We start from the raw sequence: 20291 nt of genomic DNA, 5'->3' as shown, positions 1-20291 counted from the left end.
AATTGCTGTGTGATATAGCACATCTGAGAAGAAAAAGTCAATGCAATGAGCAGAATAATAATTTGTGATTAATTTCAAATGAGTTGGGTACCTCTCTATCATTCAATATTTTGTAGTACTGTTAAAGTCAATATTTTTAGATTTTAAAGATGGTGAATACAGAGACTTTCTTTAGAAAATATAGCAAGCAGTCAGCAGCAGAAAAACATTAACTTTCAGAAGAAAGTACAACTTAAATTAGGAATAAGTAGCATTTGTCAATATGAATTGCTTAATTGGAGTTTAAAATTGTTTCTTACATAGAATTTACATGTTCACTGTTTTCTTTCCTATGATAAAAATTACTGAATTTTTAGGAGGACAGGGGCAAGGAAGGGGAGGGGATTAAGAGGTATAAGTGACTATGTATAAAATAAATAAACTATAAGAGTATATTGTACAGAACAGGGAATATAGACATTTTATAATAACTTTAAATGGAATATAATCTGTAAAATATTTGAATCACTATGTTTTACACCTGTAATATAACATTTAAATCAGCTATACCTCAGTTTTGTTTTGTTTTTTTTTTTAAAGAAAACTGAATTTTTTTCAGGTTATGTACCACCTTACAATGCCACAGTAGTTCAGAAGTTGTTGGATCAGGGAGCTCTACTAATGGGAAAAACAAACTTAGATGAGTTTGCTATGGGGTAAGTAAAATTAAAAGTTTCTTTTCCTGCATTTCTTTCATCTGTGTCTTCAATTTCATTACGTGTAGGTACCTAAAAGCAGTGTGATTTCGTGAGGACTCTCTTGTCAATTCCTTGCCAGTTCCTCAGTTCCTCCATGAGAGATTACGTTAGTGAGGTGATTTCGTGAGGACTGTTTTTGCCAATTTCTCAGTCCCTCCATGAGAGCTTGTGTTCTGCTGATAGATATCTCACTTTGGTTTTAATTTGCATTTCCCTGATGACTAACAGTGTTGATCATCATGTGTTTATTTTGCTATCCATATATCTTTGGTGAAGTATCTATTCAAATCTTCTCAATGAGTTGTAAGAGTGTTTTCCCATATAGTCTGGATTCAAGTCCATTATCAGATAGGTGATTTGCAAATAGGTTCTCTGAGTCTCTAGCCTGTTTTTGCATCCTCTGAATATGCCTTTCAAATAGCAAAAGTTTTTAGTTTTGATGAAGTCCAGTTCATTGTTTTCTTCCTTTAATGACTCATGTTTTTTTGTGTCTTTTCCAAGAAAGCTTTACCTTTTCCAAGGTCATCAAGACTTTTTTCCCAGTGTTTTCCCCTAGAAGTTTTATAGTTTTAGTTCTTAAATTTAAAATTGTGATCCAGTTAATTTTTTGTATATTATTGAAGAAAGCAAAAGTTCATTTTTCTTTGCATATGTCTATCCTATATATCTGGGACCGTAGGAATTCAAATTAAATTACTTTGATTCCTTTGCCAGAAAAATCAGTCCAACCTATGCATAGGTCCATTTCTGGATTCTGTTCTGTTGATTTGTGTATCCCTAATCCATTATCAGAAGAAGGCAATGGCACCCCACTCCAGTACTCTTGCCTGGAAAATCCCATGGGTGGAGGAGCCTGGAAGGCTGCAGTCCATGGGGTCGCTGAGGGTCGGACACGACTGAGTGACTTCACTTCCACTTTTCACTTTCATGCATTGGAGAAGGAAATGGCAACCCACTCCAGTGTTCTTGCCTGGAGAATCCCAGGGACGGGGGAGCCTGGTTGGCTGCCATCTATGGGGTCGCACAGAGTCAGACACGACTGAAGTGACTTAGCAGCAGCAGCAGCAATCCATTATCATGCTATCTTGATTACTGTAGCTTCATAGTAAACCTTGCGGAGAAGGCAATGGCACCCCACTCCAGTAATCTTGCCTGGAAAATCCCATGGACGGAGGAGCCTGGTGGGCTGCAGTCCATGGGGTTGCTAAGAGTTGGACAGGACTGACAGACTTCACTTTCACTTTTCACTTTCATGCATTGGAGAAGGAAATGGCAACCCACTCCAGTGTTCTTGCCTGGAGAATCCCAGGGATGGGGGAGCCTGGTGGGCTGCCGTCTCTGGGGTCGCACAGAGTCAGACACGACTGAAGCGACTTAGCAGCAGCAGCAGCAGCGGGTCCTTTGCATTTCCGTATAAGTTTTAGAATTGAATTAATAATTTCACTGAGAAGCTTGATGGGATTTTGATTGTGGTGGTATTGAATTATAGATTAGGTTTTAGAAAATTGACATATTAATATGGGCCTCTGATATATGACTATATCTTTCCATTTATTTAGACTTTAATTTTTCTCAACAATATTTATGATTTTCTATATATGAATCTTGCACATAATTTGCCATATCTATCTACGAGTATTTCATGTTTCTTTACTATTACAGAAAATGTCATTTTCTTTTCAATTTCTAATTGTTTAACATTGTTAGAATACATAGAAATGTAATTTACTTTTCTGTGTTAACCTATTATTTTTATCCTGTGACCTTGCTAAGCTCCCTTATTAATTCTAGCTGATCTTATAGATTATTTGGTATATTTTATGTACATGATCTTGTAGTCTACAATAGAGACAATTTTATTTATTTATCTTGCCTTATTGCATCAGTTAGGACCTTAAGTACAATATTGAATAAAGATGATAAGAGCAGATATCCTTGCCTTTTTCCTGATCATGAGGAAAACATGTAGTTTTTCATCAGAAGCACTTTTTATTTTCCCATTTGTAATGTTTGTAATATTTGCTTGGTCTGTGTTTCCTATTTCATAGAAGCAGATTCCTTGATTCTCCAAAGCTGGTACCTATTAGAACCTAGTAAATATGTGTTGAATACATAAATCTGTGGGAATAAACTTGAACCTAGGTTTTGAGGACCTTGCCTTGAACGGCTGGTCAGCATGAACATCACCAATAAGGGTGAAGTGATCCTGTATACCTCCTTCCCTGAGAAGGAACACCATCACCTATGCAGTGTTCCAGCTGAAAATGTGTAACCCGAAGCTAATAACAAAGAAACAAAAGACAAATCTGACATGAGATATCGTCTATTAAAATGTCAGTATCATAAAAAAAACAAAGGCTGTGAAAATGTTCCAGACTAAAAGAGGCTAAAGAAGTTAAAACCTAAAACTCATAGAAGTGTAGGAGAAAATCTTTGTGACCTTGAATTATACAAAGATTTCTTAGATGGAACACATAAAGTACAGTCTGTAAAGTTAAAAACTGGTAAATTGAATTTCATTAAAATTAAGAACTTTTGTACTTAATGCACTGTTAAAAATGAAAAAAAGCAAGCCACACAACTTAGCAAAACTATTTGCAAGACATATGTCTGACCAGGAACTGGTATCCAGTATATATTGAAACTTTTCCAACTCAAAAATAAGAAAACCAATTTTTTTAAAAATGAGATGTAAAGAGATATAAAATCATATATCAAAGAAGGTACACAATTGACAAACACATCAAACATGGTTTGTCATTTAGGAAATGCAAATTAAAACCACACTGAAGTACATACACCTAATACAGGGATGGAGAACAACTGGATTCTCATACAATGCTGGTAGGGAATGCAAAATGGTATGGCCACTTTGGAAAATAGTTTAGCAGTTTCTTATAAAGTTAAGCATACACTTAGCAAAAGAGTCAGCAATCTCAATCCTAGGTATTTACCCAAGATGTGAAGGCTTATGTTTATACAGAAGCACTGGCTGGGGCCTTTCACTACAATATTTATTGTAGCTTTATTCAAATTGCTAAAAACAGGAAACAACTCAGTGTTCTTGGTTGGTGAAAAAAGTTAAAGAGGTTAAAGAGAAAAGTTTAATATAATTCTTAACTCTAGACTTGATCCTATACTGGAAAAAGGGAAAATGCTATAAAGGACATTATTGGATCAAATGACAAAATTGGATTACATGTGGTAGATTTGATAAAAGTATTGCTGTTAAATTTACTGAGATAGCCATACTGTGACTGTGTAAGAGACTATTCTTTGTCTTAGAAAAAGCTAAAGTATTTGGGGTAATGGGCCATAATATGTATAATTTACCCTTAAGTAGTTCAGGAAAAATAAGTACAGCCACACACACAGAGCACACAAATGATAAAACAAATGGGGTAGAATGTGAACAATAGGTGAACCTGGGTAAAGGGTATACGTTTTTTCATGCTGTTTTTATTTTTGTAAGTTATCTATTAGGTTGAAGTTTTTTCAAAAGTAAAAAAGGTTATTAGCATTCACTAAGAATATCTCCCTGAGTTCTTTTTTTTTGGCTGAGCCACACAGCTTGTGGGATCTTAGTTCCCCAACAAGAGGTGGGAACTGTGCCCCCTGCAGTGGAAGCATGGAGGCCTCACCACTGGACTGCCAGGGAATTGCCCTCTTAAAACTTATGATTAAAAGAGGAATTCCTTCAAAAGACTACTTGTTAACTGTTTGGATGTTTGAGACACGTTATTGGAAGACCTTAATTTATGAAGAAAATCATCTTACGCTGAATTGGATTATCAGTTGGGATAAAAATTTCCTTTTCCTAACAGACTGTTTTTTTTCTGACTTTCTACCACAAACGATTTTACTTCTCATCCTCACCTCCTCAACCATCTAATTAAAGAAAGCTACAACTCAGCAGCCTTCCTAACTTTTCTAATTTAAGTTACAGTGGATTATACAGTGTTAGAAGCAAATAATGTAATCAGGAGATCACATAAAAAGAGTTTTATTAAGATATCTTGCTTCACTTCTTCGTTTCAGATCTGGAAGCACAGATGGCATATTTGGACCAGTTAAAAACCCGTGGAGTTATTCAAAACAATATAGAGAAAAGAGGAAGCAGAACTCGCACAGTGAGAATGAGGATTCAAATTGGCTCATAACCGGAGGAAGCTCAGGAGGAAGTGCGGCGGCCGTGTCAGCGTTCACGTGCTTTGCGTAAGATATTTTCTTCTATCTGTACTTTAGAACCCAACCCAATACAGATAGTCATAAACCATATACAAAATCCAACAATAGACTCATGCATACTTGGTATTTTTATTTCTCCTTAGTGAGCAATTTGTGCTTAGTAGTGTATCAAAATTATATCTTAGAAATACCCTCAACTATATAGTACACATATGTATATTTTATACATTAACTTTAAGACATTTAAACCCTTCCTGTATAGTATCTGGTCTTCTTTAAAACATGATTTTACAGATCTTCTAGAATAAGAATAAATCAGTTAGCTTGCTGCTGCTGCTACTAAGTGACTTCAGTTGTGTCCAAGTCTGTGTGACCCCATAGATGGCAGCCTGCCAGGCTCCCCCGTCCCTGGGATTCTCCAGGCAAGAACACTGGAGTGGGCTGCCATTTCCTTGTCCAATGCATGAAAGTGAAAAGTGAAAGTGAAGTTGCTCAGTTGTGAATTTCATTTTTAAAATTATTTATTTGGGTATCTGCTCACTGACTGTACATATATTTAGAGATTAATATACCTTGGCTTTAGTTGAGTGCTATTGAGCTAAATTAGTATCTGTGATTTATCCTTCAGCTAAGCCCAACTTTGCCAAAAAATAAGGAAGGAAGGAAGGAAAGAAAAGGTTAATATTTATCAATAGAATATTTTAAGAAGTGTTTTTATAAATTAGCAACTAAAAATATATATAAGTAAAGGCTTTTTCAAATTTGTAGGGAGATGATTTGTTCAACTGTCATACTTTGTATTCTGAATCCATCAATCATGCTTTATGTCTTGTCATGTTTGTAAAGCATTTCTTAACCATCTAAAAAAGAGTAAATAAATATTGCTATTACTATATTTATCTCTCCTTAATTATCCACTGAAACTAAGCTGTTTCACAGGCATTGCAATCAATAAATTATTTATATTTTTTTAGAGCTGTGGAGATTTAGATTCTACAGTTTTGTTTTTTTTTTAGTTCCCCTGAAATCTTGTTATCAAGTAAAACCATTTCATTTTATCTCTGTGGAATTTTATAGCACCACATTAATATTAATGAGAGTTCTGACAAGGGAGGATTGCAAGATTAGGTGCTTTTTTCTATCCTCATCACCCCTCTTAGTGTTCATCTTACTGAATGTGCTTTGAGAAGGTGGCACTTTGACACATAATTCCTATGGAAATGTAGGTTTTACTTTTACACAGCTGTCAGGGAATCCTAATAAGAAAATGTGTCCTTTTAGAAACCGTGAAAGCAGCAATCTGATTCTGTGGCTTAAGAGGACTTGGTAAGAAAGGCAATTAATCTGCATTTTCTGTAGAGCCCAAGGACCATGTGAAAGGTCCGTGAGCCTTGCTCAGCCCAAAGCTTCAGTCTGAGTGTACTCAAGAGGGGCCAGGATCCAAAGTGATTCCAGAGTGAATGGGCCCCAGACTGTCAGGTGTTCTGATTTGTTTCTTTTATAATAGTTTTTAAAACAGGAAAATTCTAGGAGTACTATGTAGCCACTAAAAAGAATGAGTTAGAGCACTGTGTCATGACATGGAAAGAAATCCAAAATACACTGTGAAGTGAAAGACAAGTTGGAGAACAATGTGTATTATATGACCTTATTTCTGTTAAACATAACATTACATATGTGAACATGTTAGTTGCACGGAAGTATCTGGATAAATATACATAAAAAGTGGTAATTCTGGGGACGGATTATAAGAAATTTCACTTTATAGATCATATAGAATATTTTAATTTTTACAATGGACATTGCAATTTTATAATCAAGAAAAACCTTTTTCCTGAAATAGTTAAAAATTTTAAATTGTGAAAAATATACACAGTGGAAAATACACATACAATTAAAATATGTTATCTTAATCCTTTTAAAGTATACGATTCAGTTGTATTAAGTACATTCACATTATCACTCAGCCAGTCTCTAGAACTTGTTTCCTTTGCAAAACTTAACTGTGTACTCCTTAAAAGCCTCCCATTTGCCCCCCTCCCCATGTCCCCAGCCCTTGGCAAGCACTCTCTTACTTTATGTCTCTGTGAATTTGGCCACTCCAGGCACCTCATACAGGTAAAATTGTGCAGTATGTGTGCTTTCACTTAGCATAATGTCAAGTGTGTCTTTTTTTTTTAATAAAAACACAGACTGTATAGGTAACTGAGCAAAGAAATGAACAGACACTTCATAGTTGAGTAATACAAATACAAATAAGTGTGAAAAATTACTCAAAATGCACATTAACAAATGTTTTATCAAAATAATGAGATTTTAAGAACTGCTAGTATTCAGTGATGGTGAAAGTGAAAGTGAAGTTGCTCAGTTGTGTCCAGCTCTTTGTAACCCCATGGACTGTGGCCCACCAGGCTCCTCTGTCCATGGGATTTTCCAGGCAAGAATACGGGAGTGAGTTGCCATTTCCTTCTCCAGGGGACCTTCCCGACCCAGGGATCAAACTGGGGTCTCCCACAGTGCGGTAGATGCTTTACTGTCTGAGCCACCAGGGAATGAAAGATAAAACAATGTGATTCACTGCAATTGGGAATATAAATTGGCATAACCTTTCTGACAAGTAATTTAACAAAATATATTTAGAACTTATAATGACAGGTAGACCCTTTTACCCATTAACTCTTAGAAGCTAGAGATATATGGGCAAAGATTTATGTTTAAAGGTGTTTATTAGAAAGTGCTTTATTTATTTATTTATTTTTGGCTGCGCTGCACAGCTTGTGGGATCTTAATTCCCTGACGGGGGATTGAACTCAGACCTTTGCCAGTGAAAGCACAGAATTCTAACTGCAGGACTGCCAGGGAACTCCCTACAAAGTACTCTACTATGCAGCTATTCTAGTTTGCAACAATATAGCAGTTTAAATAAATCAGAATACATTTCTAGTCATGATTCTAAATGGGGTAGCAGAAGAGCTGTATCTGAATTCCTGGGAGGGGTGTGTTTAGTTTGTATAAGCATACTATAAAATTGCTATTAAAAGAAGATATAAGATTTGTATGTATATAAATCATACCAGTGTTTTCATAGGTCTTCTGAGGCAACAGAAACAAAAACAAAAATAAATGGAACCTAATCAAACTTATAAGCTTTTGCACAGCAGAGGAAACCATAAAATGAAAAGACAGCCTATAGAATGGGAGACAATATTTGCAAACAATGTGACTGATAGGGGCTTAATCTTCAAAATGTACAAACAACTTATACAGCTCAACAGCAAAAAAACAAATAACCCAATCAAAAAATGGACAGAAGACCTAAATGGATATTTCTCCAAAAAATACATGACCAGTAGGCACATGAAAAGATACTCAACATCACTAATTACTAAGAAATGCAAATCAGAACTACAATGAGGTACCACACCACCTCACACTGGTCAAAATGGCCATCATTAAAAAGTACAAAAAACAAGTGCCGGAGAGGGTGTGGAGAAAAGAGAACCCTCCTACACTGTTGATAGAAATGGAAGTTGGTGCAGCCACTGTGGAACAGTATGGAGGTTCCTCAGAAAACTACACACAGAATTACCATGTGATCCAGCGATCCCACTCTTAGGCATGGGTTAGTTGCTAAATTGTATCCGACTCTTAAAACCCCATGGACTGTAACCCTCCAGGCTCCTCCATCTGTGGGATTTTCCAAGCAAGAATACTGGAGTGGATTGCCATTTCCTGCTCCTGGGGATCTTCTCGACCCAGGGATTGAACCTGGATCTCCTGCATTGCAGATGATTCTTACCGACTGAGCCAGCAGGGAAGCCCTACTCCTAGGCGAATATCCAAACAAAACTATAATTCAGAGCAATACAGGCACCCCGTGTTCATTCATAGCAGCACTGTTCCCAGGACCCAAGACACAGAAACAATCTAAATGTCCATCGACAGATGAGTGGATAAAGAAGGTGTGGTGCATGCATACAGTAGAATACCACTCAGCTATAAAACAGAATGAAGCAATGCCTTTTGCAGCAACACGGATGCAACTAGAGACGATCATGCTAAGTGAAGTACATCAGAGAAAGACAAATGCCATAATATATTATCTATATGTGAAATCTAAAATGTGGCACAAATTGAATCTATCTTTGAAACAGACTTATAGACAGAGAATAGACTTGTGACTGGGAGTTTGGGGTTAGTAGATGCATATAGAATAGATACACAAGAAGGTTTATCTATAGCACAAGGAACTGTATCCTGTAACCTGGGATAAACCATAATGGAAAAGAATATTTTTAAAATTGTATATATGTATATAACTAAATCACTTTGGTGTGTAGCAGAAATTAACACATCATAAATCAACTATACTTCAATCAAAAAGTAAAGAACTGAACGATTTGTATAATTCCTGTGATAGGAATTGGGAATCAGTTGGGAGTTGCCAATTGATAGAATATTTTACATATTTAAAATTTTCAGTAATCTTTATAACATAGTAAAAGTCTCATGATAAGCAAAAAAGAGATGGAAGCTTATGATTACAGAATGACCTGAACTGTGAAAGAAAAATTCATTAAAAAAAGACTTAAAGTTCATATGCAAAATGTTAGCAGTGTGTGTTTGCCTCAAAGTGGTAGAATACTTTGTTACATTTTTACACTTTTCTGTATTTTAAGAATTCTCTGCTATGAGCATGTTTTATTTTTGTATAATCAGGAGAAAACACCTTTAAAAGTCTACATTTTAAAAAAATAGATTTCAGATATGATTAGAAAGATGTTATCCTGCTAAACAGAATTCCATTTAAATTTCAGGGCTTTAGGATCAGATACAGGAGGATCAACCAGAAATCCAGCTGCCCACTGCGGGGTTGTTGGTTTAAAACCAAGCTATGGCCTAGTTTCTCGTCATGGTCTCATTCCCCTGGTGAATTCAATGGATGTGCCAGGAATCTTAACCAGATGTGTGGATGATGCAGCCACTGTGTTGGGTATTTATATGATTCCATATAGTTTCAAAGCATTATCAGTTCACTGAAAAACAATGTGTCTGTCACTCATAAATACTTTTACTTGCAGGTATACTAGCTGGGCATGATCCCAAAGATTCTACCACAATTCAAGATCCTGTTAAACCATTTACGCTTCCCAGTTTGACAGATGTGAGCAAACTATGTATAGGAATTCCAAAGGTAACTCTTTACAAAAGTACTGTGAAGTCAAATACAGACAGAAACAGACTGGTTGAGTTTGAATCGCTGCTCTGCCACTTTTATTGGCACATGAAAGGAGATAGATAAAATCACTCACCTTTTAAATGTTTAATTTTGAGCTTAGCAGTAAGTTTTTGTCCTGGGAGATTGTCCTTTGCATTGTAAGATGTTTAGCAACATCACTGGTCTCTGCCCTTAGAGGTAGCAGCCCCGCCCCTACCCTACCACCTCAACCCCACAAGTCAAACTGTCTGTAGACGTTACCACATGTCCCCTGGTTGAGAGGAAGAGGATAAAATTGCCCCCAGTTGAGAGCACTGCTGTAGAGAAATACTGTGAAATTTTTTAAATTTTCACTTAAGGTAATAGGTGTGCCTATTTTTAAGGATTTAGAGTGAAACAGACCTAGTTGGGAATCCTGGATCCTGTACTTGCCTACTGTGTAACATTAGGAAAGTTACTTAACTTCTCTAGTCTCAATATTTTCATTAATAACATGAAGGATGATAATACCTACATCATAGGACTGTTAAAAACGTTCAATGAGAGAACCTTTGGAAAGCATCTAGCAGAATGCCTGATACATAATGAACATTAAATAAATGTAAGTTCTCCAACCAGATCTCCAGTCTTTATTATATCCAGTTCACAATATCTAGTGTTGTGCTCGTCATTGCAATAAATGCTCTTAAATTAGTTCAGTCTTTTTAGCTACCTACTATCAATTTAATCAGGATTTCTAATATATTGCCAGAGGTTCTGGGGTACACATTTTTGTAAAACCATCAATTGGATGTTCTGATTTCTGTATTTTGACTTTTTCCAATTAGGAATATCTTACACCAGAATTGTCAAGTGAAGTACATTCTCTTTGGTCCAAAGCTGCTAATCTCTTTGAGTCTGAGGGGGCCAAAGTAATTGAAGTCTCCCTGCCCCATACCAGTTACTCAATTGTGTGTTACCACGTATTGTGTACATCGGAAGTGGCATCGAATATGGCAAGATTTGATGGGCTAGAATATGGTAAAGTGCCTGTGTTTTGGACTTTTAGGGAAGTTTTCTCAAACATTTTCACTTATTAGTGACAAAAAATATTATTGCCTGGGATAATGTTGATGATTTAGAGAAGTAAATTAGTGGATCGTTTTACTGTTGTCAATTTAGCATTATACTCACTATTCATTATCATAACTCATAATGAATGAATGAGGGAGTGAACAAATGAAATTTCCCTCTTCATTATTTTCTTCTCTTTCTTGATTCCTGACGGGTCAGTTAGTCCCAAGACGTGTGAAGAAGGGAATCCATTAAGGTCAATCTCCTGAAATTTTAGTATTGGCCACAAATGTGACTCTAGACCTGCTTTTCAGCCAAAACTTTACTTCCTTTTCAAGTAATGTTCGTCTCTTTTGTTTTCAGGTCACAGATGTGACAGTGATGTGTCTACTGAAGCCATGTATGCTGCAACCAGGCGAGAAGGGTTCAATGATGTGGTGAGAGGGAGGATCCTCTCGGGAAACTTTTTCTTATTAAAAGAGTAAGATCACCAGTATAGGAATTTGCCGCATTCTTGAAAACTCCAGAGGGAAGTGGTAGCGTGTCTGTCAGGTCTTATCAGTTTTGCTAAGGAAGCAAAATCCTTACGATTTGAATTAGAAATCATAAGTAAAGGCCTGTTTTTGGTACTTTTGGCTCCTGGTTATTAAAAAAAAAAAAAAAACCCGCTGATGCTGTAGCAAGCTAATTAGGAAGCCTGAAGGGTTTTAGCCTCATTAAATGCCCCGTGTTATTGCTACATTGTCCTCCTGCTGCGAGAGCCTTCAGCAGGAAGTCACGTTGGTCTCTCTTTAAAAGGTCAGTGAAATCAACCTGACTTTCCCTTGCATCGTGTATCTGTTTGCTCCAAGAAAGAATTCTAAAATTACTATGACTGATATAAGTTTTTCATCATCTTGTGAATAGGATTCATCTTCCATACCACCAAGTCTGTCTAAGAGGATAGATAAGTGTGAAAAAGCAAGAATGTACTGAACAGCTTCATGGAGTTTTGCATATATATAATGGGCATATATGGATATATATGTATATGGATGGAAAGCATTTTATTCATCTGTGCATCTCCTTAGGGCCAGTAGTTAGCATTCCTTTTTCCAAAAATACTACGAACAGCTACTCTGAAAAACAGTATGGAGATTCCTCAAAAAATTAAAAATAGAACTACCATATGATCCAGAAATCCCACTTCTGGGTATATATCTGAAGGAAAGAAATCACTACCTCCCAGCATTGTTTGCAATAGCCAAGACATGGAAACAAACTAGTGTCCATTGGCAGACAAATGGAAAAAGAAAATATGCCATGTGTGTGTATACCCACCCACACACACACAATGGAACATTCATTATTATTCAAGAGTATTGATAATTATTCGAAAGAAAGAAATCCTTCATTTGTGACAGCATGCATGGACCTTGAGGGCATTATCTTAAGCGAAATAAGTCAGAGAAAGACAAATACTGTATGATCTCACTTATATGTGGAATATAGGGGAAAAAAACACCAAAGCCACAGACCCAGTGGAATGGTAGTTGCTGGGGAAAGAGAGATGTTGGTCAAAGGGTACAGACTCCCGCAGATAAGCTCTGGGGATGTGATGTAAACTTAATTACTATAGGTAACAACACTATACTATATACTTGAAAGCTGATGAGAGTAGGTCTTAAATGTTCTCACCACATACACAAAAAACTCTTAGGTGATGGATGTGTTAACTAATCTTACTGCAGTAATCATTTTGCAATATATACATATATCAAATCATGTTGCAAACCTTAAAACTACAGAATTTTATACTCAATTATATCTCAAAGCTAGAAAACAAAAACTATTATTTGGTTAATGGGGAAATCAAAGGGCTTTGCTGTTTGCTTTCCTTCTCTTCTGAATACCTGCTGTCTCATGTCTGAAAATGATTGTTCCATTTTGTCTAGTTTTCCGATTGAAGCATATTAAAAGTAGGAAGAAATTTAATATAAGTATTTGTTCTTTTATAAAATTCAGGTTTGGGGAATGCTGTTAATACGTTATTTAAGCCATTAGCTGCTGGGTAAATTATATGTGATGCCTGCATTCATCACCCTGTAGACCCTGTGGTCAAATGATAATAAAGACATCTGGTTATTTCTCTGGCATTCTTTCAAGATAAAAAAGATTTCCCATTTTTATATCTTTGTATTTGGTCCATGCAAGGTTGGAATTGTTATATCCATTTTTACAGGTGAGGAAACTGAAGTTATCAGTCAAATAGTTAATCCTTTTGCCAGCCTTCATTAAAACAGCTTCAGGAGGATCTAAAGAGTATTTTTTTCCCCCTTTCTTTCCATCATTGATTTGTAGTCACTCCTGTGTCTGGCTAATTCGTTAATCTTTTCAGTAAAGTAAATGTCTTTTCTTTTGGGGAGGGAGAGTGTGGGGAGTAACCATATCCTTTATTACTTTTTATTACCACAGTAACTTTAGGGAACATCCATCATCTCATTCATATAGATACAACATTAAAGAAATAGGCAGAAAACATTTTCTTACCATGAGAACTCAGGATTTACTCTTGACAGCATTCATGTGTAACATATGGCAATGTTAATTATATTTATCATGTTCTACATTACATCCCTGGTGCTTACTCATAACCAGAACTTTGTGCCTTTAGACCATCTTCATCCTATTCCCCCTTCCCCCACCTCCTACTTCTGATAACAACAAATCTGATCACTTTATCTATGAGTTTGTTTTTGAAGTATAATTGACCTACAACACTAGGTCAGTTGCTGGTGCACACCATCGTGATTTGACATTTCTATGCATTTCAAAACGATCACCATGATAGGTCTAGATGTCATCTGTCACCATATAAAGATATTACATAATTACTGACTATATTCCCCACACTGTACCTTTCATGCCTGGAAGTTTGTAACTCAGTCTCCTTTCCCTATTTCTCTCCTTCCCTCTCACCACCCTCCCCCTCTGGCAACTACCTGTTTATCTATGACTCAGTTTCTGTTACGTTTGTTCATTTGTTTTGTTTTTGGATTCCATAGATAAGTGAAATCATACAGTATTTTCTCTCACTTAACTTCACTTGGCATAATAGCCTCTAGATCTATCCATGTTGTCCCACAGAACAAAATCTCATTCTTCTTTATGGCTAATACTCCACTGTGTATGTATACTCCGTCTTTATCCATTCATCTATCGGTGGACATTTAAGTGGTTTCCATATCTGGACTATTGTAAACAGTGCTGCAGTGAACATAGGGTTGCGTATATCTTTTCAAAAGTGTTTGTTTTCTTTGGATAAATACCCAGGAGTGGAACTGCTGCATTGTCTAGTCGTTCTGTTTTTAATTCTTGGAGAAATCTCCATACTGTTTTCTATAGAGGCTGCACCACTTTATATTCCCACCAGTCATGCATGAAGGTTCCCCTTTCTCTATATCCTTGACAATCCTTGTTATTTGTTGTCTTTGGTAATAGCCATTCTGAAATGTGTGAGGTGATATTTCATGGTGGTTTTGAATTGCATTTCTCTGATGATTAGTGATGGTGAGCATCTTTTCATGTGCTTGTTGGCCATCCATATATCTTCTTTGGAAAAACGTCTGTTCTGGTCTTCTGCCAGTTTTTTGATTGGTTGTTTGGTTTTTGATGTTAAGTTGTGTGAGTTCTTTGCATATTTTGTATGTTAATACCTTATCAGGTATATCATTTGCAAATGTCATCTCCTATTCAGTAGGCAGCCTGAAGTATCTTTCCAGGAGTTTCACATTTCCATTCCTGGGCTACACCTGTCTATAAAATACAAAATTGCGAACACTGCCTTCTTTCCTCAGTTACTGTTTCCATTCTAGAGTTAGAATTGTCCAAAACTTCAGAACTCTTATAATAATTGCAACTATAGATGAAATAGGACATTATAATAGAAAGAGGATCAGAATGCAACTCCAGAGATCTAAGTTCTGGTCCCTCCTCTGCCACTGCTAATCTTTGCAGTGATTCATTTTCCTCACCTGAAAATGAATGTTCTGGTTTAATGATGTTCCTGGAAGTGTTAATAATTTGTGATTATATGTGAAGAATTGTATCTACTTTTAGAATAACAGCATGGTTGAACAAAATTGATTTTTATGTTTGGGGAATCTTAGTGGTACCGGCTCCTACAGGCCAAGAATCCAGTGATTCTTTAACAAGTCTTACGCATGAGAATTCATTGAAAGATATAACAAAAAGCCCTTAAAATGTCAACTTTTTTTTTTTCCACAGAAATTATGAGAATTATTTTGTCAAAGCACAGAAAGTGAGACGGCTCATTGCTAATGATTTTGTGAATGTTTTTAACTCTGGAGTGGACGTGCTGCTAACTCCCACGACCTTGAGTGAGGCAGTGCCGTACACAGAATTCATCAAGGAAGACAACAGGACACGCAGTGCCCAAGACGACATCTTTACACAGGCCGTAAATATGGCAGGTGAGGGTCCCTTAAGAACATTCTGGTTTTCTCCAGATTTTTAGGTAGACAGTCCTGGTCCTCAACTTAGGTTCTAGCTAGATTGTTCCCTAAACACAATAGCTTGTCCTTCTGGGATACTTAGGAGTGTGTGTTTGTGTTCATGTGGGTGTGTGTACATGTGTGCATTTATAGGCATACACATGCTTGCATTCACCACACACACATGCATTAATTTTCAGACCTACAGAAAGATTTTTAAAAGTCATAAGATGAATACCCATTATGTCCTTTGCCTGGGTTCATCCTTGTTCACATTTTGCCTCATTTGCTTTTTCCTTCTTCTCTCTCCCTTTACCCCCAGACAGACAGACACACATACACAGCTTTTACTTGATTAATTTGAAAGTTTCGGCATCATGTTACTTTACCCCTAAATACTTTTAGCATGAATCATCTGGAATAAAGACATCCTTCATCATACCTGAGAAGGCTAACACAAATACAATAATATTCCAAATACAGTTCATATTTAAGTTTTCTCAGTTGAACCAAAAATGCCTTTTATAGGGTGTTTTTCCTGCATATATTTGTTTATGATATCTCTTACTGAAGTCTAGAACAATCCCCCAGGTCTCTATGTTCTTTTATTAAGAACCGCATCAGATTGTTACGCTTTTTCTACATAATGTAGAAAACTCAAGAGCAAAGGGAAAAGCCCATTGTATTTATCCATAGACTTTTGTCTACTGTGTTCATTTCTCCCTGTTCCATCAAGATTCTTTATCATATCCTTTCTCTTCGGAGAAGAGTTTGCCATTCTTATAGGGTATATCTGCTAGCAGCCAGTTCTCTTAGCTTTCTTCTGAGAATGTCTCGATTTTCCTCTCATTTTTATAGTTTATTTTTGCTGGATATATGATTTTGGTTTGACAGTTCTTTTCTTTAGCATTTACAAAATGTCCTGCTAATTTCTTCTAGCCTTCATAGTTACTGATAAGAAATCCTCTACCTTTTGAATTTTTTAAGTGACATTGTCTTTTCTGAGGAGTCCTGTCCACTTGACCTGTAGGATATCCCGTCCATAATCTGAATTTGTCAGATTGCTTCCTTATGGTTGGGTTGACTTAAACATTTTTGGCACAAATACTGTATGCACTTCAGGTCAAGAAACAGTTAATATCAGTTCATACCACTGTGGAAACTAAGTAAATCCTTTGGATAAAGAAGTAACTTCCTTATGAAGGCACATTTTCCTTTTGTCAGTTGTAAGCAGTTCGCGATATGATATGTTGGGACCGTATTTCCCAATAAACCTGAACCCACTTTTAGCATCTATTGATGACCCTTGCCTGAATTAAGTATTACTTAGAGAATTACAAAGTGCTGACTTTTCTATCATTCTTTCTCCGTATCTTAGCTAGCAGTCTTCTCTATAGAACAGCTTTCCTTTTTTAAAAAAATCAATGTATTATAAGTAATTCTCATTATTTTTGATGCTCAAATTTAACTAACAGGAACCTCTCCAAGTTGTACGTAACCCTTAAACTAGCCTCCATTAATTTTTTAAAACTTTCTTATTTTATGGCATAACAAGATACCCTAAAACTGAAATTAAAATCACCCTGAGCTACTATTTCTCACCTAATAAATTGACAAAAAAATTAGGCAACTCAGCAACATACTGTATGGCTGTAGGAAAACTCTCATTTTGCTGATAGAAGTTCAAAAGGTACAACTTTTTTGGAGGGGAATTTGGCAATTTCTAATTAATATACACATTTATCTTTTGATGAAGCAATTCCTCTTCATCTGAGAAACATTCAAGAATACTGAAAAAATACACAAGGTAATTCACTGGGACATGGCATGAAATCACTAAATACTAAAAACAATCAAAACCCCCCAACCATAGAAGAATGGTTGAATAAATTATGGTAAAACCACATGGTGGAATACTATGCAACTATAAAAAGGAATGAACCTGGTCTCTGAACAGATATACAGTGATTTCCTAGATATATTAAATGAACAAAGGAAGATACAAAAATATACATGTCATAATTTTTGTGATTTTTTTCTTTTTAACCCTTATCCTGTCTTGTACCTATTGGCACTGGGAAGTGGAAGAGGTCTCTGTGTCTTAGGGTGGAGAAGTGGTCAGCATTTAATGGGTCTCTTTCCTTTCCTCAGGATTGCCAGCTGTGAGTGTCCCTATGGCCCTCTCAAGCCAAGGGTTGCCGATAGGACTACAGTTTATTGGACGTGCATTTTGTGACCAGCAGCTTCTTACAGTTGCCAAATGGTTTGAAAAACAAGTCCAGTTTCCTGTTATTCAGCTTCAAGAACTAATGGATGATTGCTCATCAGTCTTTGAAAATGAAAAGTTAGCTTCGGTTTCTCTAAAATAGTGATAACTATATTGTGCACGTTATAATGACTTTTAAAGGTTTTTATATTCTAGAGAAATCAGGTGTTCTTGAAATTTGGCTCATTGTCGACATAGTCATTCCTTGGAGTCATTTTTTAAAATTCTTGTGATTATAATTATAAATGTCAGCATTTATTCAGCATCCACTCAGTATAAACCAAAGTACAAGAGACCTGGGTTCAATCCCTAGGTCGGAAAGATCCCCTGGAGGAGGCCATGGCAACCCACTCCAGTATTCTTGCCTGGAGAACTCCATGGACAGAGGAGCCTGTGGGCTACAGCCCATGGGGTTGCAAAGAGGCAGACACATTCACTCAAGTAGAAACCAAGTACAGGATTTCTATTATAATACGAGATACATGTTGCTAAAAAATGATACCTTCTAAATGTTCATTAAAAAGAACATTGCTTACAGTGCAAGTAAGCTTCAGGGTAAACCTGTCAAGACTTGTATGTCTTTGCAACCAAAGCACAAGCATGAACAGTAAGTCGTACTTCCGGAAGGAGCCTAGACAGCCCAGCTGACAGGCATTTCAACACGTGGTAGAGGCCGCTGCAAAAGAGGTTAAAAATGCACAAAATAAAATGGGAACATCCACCTCTAGGTCTGAGCAGAGCAGGTGGAAGAGAAGCTCTAACACAGGAGGAAGTGCAACTTGCTGGCCCAGACAGGGGTGTGCCTCTCTCTGGGGAGAGCCCAGGTGGGCACACTCCTCTAAGAATAGACCTGCAGTGAGAACTTTTCTTTTCTGCTGAAAGTTAAAACGTTACTTCTACTATTCCAGCGCCCCATGCCAAGGAGCTCAGGACAACTCCTAGTTACACCGAGTTCATTCTCCTAGTTTATCAGTCACAAACTAGCTCAGTGGTGTCAGACCTTTGCTGTGACCTAACAAACTGGACTGAACTCGAAAATTGGTAGCTACTGGAGCATGGCTTTAGTGAGAAAGTTTCAATACCCAAGTAAGATTCAGTATGAAAAACTTGTAGATAACTTGGTGGGGCTGCATGGGCCCATGTAGAGAAGAGGCCCATGGGCCTCCTTCTTTACCCCAGATTCTCTTCCTTATGGTTTTCTTACCCACCCTCCTGACTTTCCTTACAAAGTGCTCTCCTTTTAGGCACCTTTAGCACAAAGAAATAAGAATGGGACTATATATTCAGAATTTGGAAAAAAAAAAGCTCTAATGGAAAGCATTCATTTACCCACTATAAAGGGCTTCCTTGGTAGTTCAGATGGTAAAGAATCTGCCTGCAATGCAGGAGACCTAAGTTTGATCCCCTATAAGGTTTCATTGTTGGATTTGTCTTTGCCAGAACACAGTTGTCATCTCATGTTTATCATGAGTTCTAATTTGACATTTATTGTTGATAAGTTTAAGTAGGGAGCTGAATTATTATTTAATAGATTCACTTTGGTAAGGAAAAAGTCTTTTCTAAATATAAAAGACATGAAGTAAAAACATAAGAGGCACAACCTTCTCAGAACTACTGGAAAACAGTGCGATGGGGGTTTAAACTGCCTGGTACTTTTCATTAATAGTTTTCTCTCTCCCTGGGCAAATGCTCAATCTGATAAACGGCATAAAAGTTTTCTGTGCCAAGTGCACTAGTATTCTGAAACATTTTGACTATGAATCCCTGAAAGGAAGAAATTCATGACAGAGAATTGCTTTATTTTATAACAAGAGAAACCCCTTAGTTGGGGGAGAGAGTATGATGCAAATGGCAAGCAAATAAATCTTTACCCCATCTCTTTTTTTATGTGTGTATAGTTTGAAATAAAAGATTTTCGAATAATACGTAGTTTCTCTTACTCCTATGTCTCTACTTGAGTTGCACTAATGACTTGAAACAAGGAAATGAAACATTTACATCGTTTTCACATAATAACACCCAGCTAGCATGAAACGATACCTAATCTGTTCTTTCTTTTCCATCTTTACCCTAAATATGGTAGATCTCATTTTGCCAAATCACTGTCTGAGAATTTAAAATGGAAAATGGTTTTTCTGTGTCTCAGCTAATTAAACCCTGAAACTATGGGCAACAGGGCTGTCAGAGCAGAGCACGTCAGAAAGGTGAAGACGACTGCAAGTGTGAGATGGGTGCCTTGATAAGACAGCGCAACAGAGCAAAAGACAGATTCAACAGCAGAAGGGTTGCTAGAGTGAAAAAATGTGATGCATTCACGAAACTTGGCATCTGACACC

At 36.7% G+C, this 20291-nt stretch overlaps 1 protein-coding gene across 1 annotated transcript in view; it reads left to right on the top strand.

The window, feature by feature from the left end:
• QRSL1 (glutaminyl-tRNA amidotransferase subunit QRSL1) overlaps positions 1 to 19825 on the top strand; it is a 28575-nt gene extending 8750 nt beyond the window's left edge. Inside the window, exons 4-11 of the mRNA XM_068985207.1 lie at positions 599 to 695; positions 4776 to 4952; positions 9743 to 9918; positions 10007 to 10119; positions 10971 to 11163; positions 11560 to 11677; positions 15463 to 15668; positions 17841 to 19825. Of these exons, the coding sequence (XP_068841308.1) occupies positions 599 to 695; positions 4776 to 4952; positions 9743 to 9918; positions 10007 to 10119; positions 10971 to 11163; positions 11560 to 11677; positions 15463 to 15668; positions 17841 to 18058 (1298 nt within the window). The 3' untranslated portion in view covers positions 18059 to 19825. The remainder of the gene's footprint in view (positions 1 to 598; positions 696 to 4775; positions 4953 to 9742; positions 9919 to 10006; positions 10120 to 10970; positions 11164 to 11559; positions 11678 to 15462; positions 15669 to 17840) is intronic.
• The last annotated feature ends 466 nt before the right edge of the window (positions 19826 to 20291 follow it).

The sequence above is a fragment of the Capricornis sumatraensis genome, chromosome 13 (assembly GCF_032405125.1).
Source record: "Capricornis sumatraensis isolate serow.1 chromosome 13, serow.2, whole genome shotgun sequence".
NCBI lineage: Eukaryota > Metazoa > Chordata > Mammalia > Artiodactyla > Bovidae > Capricornis > Capricornis sumatraensis.
The sequence above is the reverse complement of the archived record's forward strand: the minus strand, read 5'-3'. Positions and strand labels throughout refer to the sequence as shown.